The 5059-nt window shown below is 46.6% G+C and overlaps 1 protein-coding gene across 1 annotated transcript; it reads right to left on the bottom strand.

The window, feature by feature from the left end:
• Positions 1-1178: 1178 nt before the first annotated feature.
• Positions 1179-3829, bottom strand: LOC139653606 (uncharacterized; the record flags this gene model as incomplete). Its single annotated transcript, XM_071530496.1, has 2 exons — positions 1179-1656; positions 3753-3829. Coding segments are annotated over 2 exons (555 nt in total), but the record flags the coding sequence as incomplete, so codon positions are not given.
• Between the last annotated feature and the right edge of the window lie 1230 nt (positions 3830-5059).

Here is a 5059-nt window from a genome sequence, read left to right as displayed (position 1 = left end):
TTCCACTGGTCTAATGTCCATTCCTTGTGTTTCTTGGCCCAAACAAATCTCTTCTGCTTGTTGCCTCTCCTTAGCAGTGGTTTCCTAGCAGCTATTTGACCATGAAGGCCTGATTCACGCAGTCTCCTCTTAACAGTTGTTCTAGAGATGGGTCTGCTGCTAGAACTCTGTGTGGCATTCATCTGGTCTCTGATCTGAGCTGCTGTTAACTTGCGATTTCTGAGGCTGGTGACTCGGATGAACTTATCCTCAGAAGCAGAGGTGACTCTTGGTCTTCCTTTCCTGGCTCGGTCCTCATGTGTGCCAGTTTCGTTGTAGCGCTTGATGGTTTTTGCGACTCCACTTGGGGACACATTTAAAGTTTTTGCAATTTTCCGGACTGACTGACCTTCATTTCTTAAAGTAATGATGGCCACTCGTTTTTCTTTAGTTAGCTGATTGGTTCTTGCCATAATATGAATTTTAACAGTTGTCCAATAGGGCTGTCGGCTGTGTATTAACCTCACTTCTGCACAACACAACTGATGGTCCCAACCCCATTGATAAAGCAAGAAATTCCACTAATTAATCCTGATAAGGCACACCTGTGAAGTGGAAACCATTTCAGGTGACTACCTCTTGAAGCTCATCGAGAGAATGCCAAGAGTGTGCAAAGCAGTCATCAGAGCAAAGGGTGGCTATTTTGAAGAAACTAGAATATAAAACATGTTTTCAGTTATTTCACCTTTTTTTGTTAAGTACATAACTCCACATGTGTTCATTCATAGTTTTGATGCCTTCAGTGAGAATCTACAATGTAAATAGTCATGAAAATAAAGAAAACGCATTGAATGAGAAGGTGTGTCCAAACTTTTGGCCTGTACTGTATACAGTTTACTGTTTACAACAAAGACAACCGCAAAAAAATAAATAAATCAATGAATATAGATTAAACCATTACATCCACAAAGGTAATTTCTCCACCCTTTACAGAAAATAATACACTTTCATAATCCCATAAGGCTTTGAAAAGTATCCGAGTCTTCCATTTGAACATTTCCAGTAATATCGGTGCTTTTCACTAAACTGAATGTTATTAACCGGCAGTCACGCCAAAACTCCCGGATCCCGGCTCAGACCTCGGCCGGGATCGGGCTCACGCGCAGAATATTAATGTGCGTGTAAACACTCTGAATGTTTCATGTCGGGGGTGTGGGGCGTGGAGCGTGGAGCGTGGAGCGTGGAGCGGGGAGCGTGGAGCGTGGGGCGTGGAGCGGGGAGCGTGGAGCGTGGGGCGTGGAGCGGGGAGCGTGGAGCGTGGAGCGTGGGGCGTGGGGCGTGGGGCGTGGGGCGTGGGGCGTGGGGCGTGGGGCGTGGGGCGTGGGGCGGGGAGCGGGGAGCGTGGGGCGGGGAGCGTGGGGCGTGGGGCGTGGGGCGTGGGGCGCGGGGCGCGGGGCGCGGGGCGCGGGGCGCGGAGCGCGGGGCGGGGAGCGGGGGGCGTGGGGCGTGGGGCGTGGGGCGTGGGGCGCGGGGCGCGGGGCGCGGGGCGCGGGGCGCGGGGCGTGGGGCGTGGGGCGTGGGGCGCGGGGCGTGGGGCGCGGGGCGTGGAGCGTGGGGCGGGGAGCGTGGGGCGTGGGGCGTGGAGCGTGTCGGGAGGCCGGCGGCCGGCTCTTGTTGCTGCAGAGTTAGCGGTTAGCGCTGCGTTAGCTCGGCTGATAAATGATTCAGGGAGCAGGATCTATTCTGGGCCAACCTGGTTCCTGCTTCACTTCACACTGAGGCCTCGCTCTGCTGCTGCACTCTGCTCTCGCTCTCTTTCTTTCTTTCTCTTTCTTTCTTTCTTTCTTTCTGTCTTTCTGTCTTTCTGTTTGGATGATTGTCATTTTTATTTTCTTTATATCTTTCTTCATCTTCCTTCTTTCTTTCTGTCTTTCTTTCTTTCTTTCTGTCGTTCTTTCTTTCTTTCTGTTTGGATGATGTTTGGATGATTGTCATTTTTATTTTCTTTATACCTTTCTTCATCTTCCGTCTTTCTTTCTGTCTTTCTTGCTTTCCCCCTTTCTTTCTACATTATTTCTGTCCTTCTTTACTTTCTCCCACTTTCTTTATGTCTCTTTCTACTTTTATTTCTTTTGATCTTTCTGACTTAATTTCTTTCTTTCTTTCTTTTGCTCTGCATGATTGTCATTTTTAATTTTCTTTAGATCTTTATTTTTCTTCCCTCTTTCTTTGTGTTTCTTTATGCCTTTCTTTCCATCTTTCTTGCTTTCCCCTTTCTTTCTACATTATTTCCTTCCTTCCTTTCTTTCTCCCTCTCTCTTTCTGTCTCTTTCTACTTTTATTTCTTTCTTTTTCTTTCTGACTTCATTTCTATCTTTATTTTCTTCTTTCTTCCCTCTTTCTTTCTTTCTTTCTTTCCCTCCATCACCATTATCTTCACCCCTCACCTCCTCGCTTCGTCTGGCAGTTGCATTATCATTTTCAGCCAGGGAATGACTGTGTGAGTGTGTGTGTGTGTGTGTGTGTGTGTGTGTGTGTGTGTGTGTATTTCTATCATACCACAGGGAGCAGCCGCTGGTGTCCGCTCTCCTTTGTGGCCTGCTGCTATTTGCAGAGTGTATCACATGAGCACAATGACACGCACACACACACTCTCACACACACACACACTCATACTCTCACACACACACACACACACACAGTGACCTTCACACACATGCATGCACACAAAACTCGCATACGTTAACACACACACACACACACACTGAAATTTGCACACACTTATGCAGGCAAATATACATGCATGCACACACACGTGGCCCACACACACACACACACAGACACACACACACATATACATAGACATACATGCATATAGAGGCATACGTAAGACACACACACCCATACATACACACACACACATATACATAGACACACATGCATATAGAGGCATACATAAGACACACACACACACACATACACACACACACACACACACACACACACACACACACACACACACACAAGGTGCTGTTTAAACTTTAAACAAATACCTCCAGCATGCATAACAGCCAAACAGACTCTTCATCTGTGGCGCTCACTGCTCTATTCTATTCTATTCTATTCTATTCCATTCCATTCTATTCTGTGTGAACTCTGAAATGCAGATTAGATGTTTTGTGGACACAAATAATGTGAAGATTATGTTTCTCAACCATTAAAACATCATGTGACAGGAGGATAAATTGGACACTTTCACACTCTTGTCACATCAAAAGCAAACTAACAGTTCAGTTTAGTCAACTAAAACAACTTAAGGTTAAGGTTTGGTCATGGTTCAGTAGGAGGGTTCGGGTTTACTGTAACCTTCGCTAAAAATGAAAACTTCTCTCCCAATAGAGAACTTGCTGTCATGAGTTTGGAACTGAACCCAAATCGTCGCCATGTGTGTGTGTGTGTGTCTTGTGCCTGTGTGTGTGTGTGTGTGTGTGTCCTGTGCCTGTGTGTGTGTGTGTGTGTTCTGTGCCTGTAGTCATACACGCGTACATTTGCATGCATGTGCTCTTATGTATGTAACTGCACCTGTGCATGTATGTGTGTGCTAGTGTGTGTGTTCCTGTGTGTGTGTGTGTGTGTGTGTGTGTGTGCATTCTTTTGTATCCGAGTGCTGTTGTATGCGTGCGAGGTGCCAGGCTGACTGCAGTTAAACAGATCAGCCTTGCTATGTGTGTGTGTGTGTGTGTGTGTGTGTGTGTGTGTGTGTGTCATGTTACCTGGGAGCTGGCTGCAGGCTGTTCCCCTCTGAAGGGACGACAGCTGTCCCAGGCACCTGCTGTGAGAGACTGAGAGACTGAAAGACAGAAAGACGAAAATATAAGAGAGGAGCAAAGAAAGACTGAAAGAACAAAGTGAAGAAATAGAAAAAAAAAACAAAAAGAAAGGAAGAAATAAACAAACTAATGAGAAAGAAGGCAGAAAAGAGAGAAAAGGGACAGAGAGACACCACAGCTCTGGATGAAGAGCATCAGGTAAATGTCTGTGATGTAATTATACAATGAGACAGACATGTTTAAAATTCATATCATCTGGAGTATAATGCTCATTCACTTCTCTGTATACTGATGCAACCAGTATATTGTGTGTGTGTGTGTGTGTGTGTGTGTGTGTGTGTGTGTGTGTGTGTGTGTGTGTTTCATTTAGAGGAAATCAAGTACTTTTTGAGAATTTTGTGTGTCTGAATGGAAACAAAATTTGCTAAATGTTCTTACTGTTGCAAAACCTGTTTCTTTTTGCTTTTATTTTTGTCAATAATGAAATTACGTGATCACTTCTGATTGGTGGAGTTGACTACAGACTAGTGTCACATGACTTCTGATTGGTGGAGCTGCCTATAGGCTCTTGGGACTCACATACCCTAAATTCCCCCCCCTGTGTTTGCCCCCTGCCCCGGGGCTCCGGCCCCCTCCGGCCCCCTCTGGCCCCCTCTCGCCCCATACATCCACCCCCTATAGCCCCGCCCCTACACCTGCCGCGGGTTAAGGGAAGCGGCAGGGCTTTTTGTTTTTCTCCACATCAGCGGCGGTGTGTGTGTGTGTGTGTGTCTGTGTGTGTGTGTGTGTGTGTGTGTGTGTGCACGTTAAACAAGCACAGCCGGACTTAACCTTTACACCGCGTTATGAAAACAGGAGAGGTGGGGGCTGCTCAGGGTGCTATGTGTGTGTGTGTGTGTGTGTGTGTGTGTGTGTGTGTGCTCATGTATGCATGTATGTCTGTATGTCTTGTTGCATGCATGTCTGAGTGTGTGTGTGTGTGTGTGTGTGTGTGTGTGTGTGTGTGTGTGTGCTCATGCATGCCTGCGTATGCATTTGTGCATGCATGTCTGTTGTGTGTTTTTGTCTGTGTGTGTGTGTGTGTGTGTCTTTTGTGTGTGTATATCTGTCTATACTATGTGCTTGTGTGCATGTATAAATATGGATGTGTGTGTGTGTAAGGGTGTGTGTGTGTGTGTGTGGTGTGTGTGTGTGTGTGTGTGTGTCATGGAGGTTGTCCGCCCGTTGAGAAGACCCGAGGCGTTCTTGTT

The sequence above is a fragment of the Centroberyx affinis genome, unplaced genomic scaffold (assembly GCF_046629955.1).
Source record: "Centroberyx affinis isolate AG114_WGS23_722 - 3 ecotype Tasmania unplaced genomic scaffold, CSIRO-AGI_Caff_v1 ptg001933l_1, whole genome shotgun sequence".
Lineage (NCBI taxonomy): Eukaryota > Metazoa > Chordata > Actinopteri > Beryciformes > Berycidae > Centroberyx > Centroberyx affinis.
This window is presented reverse-complemented; position numbering and strand designations above follow the sequence as displayed.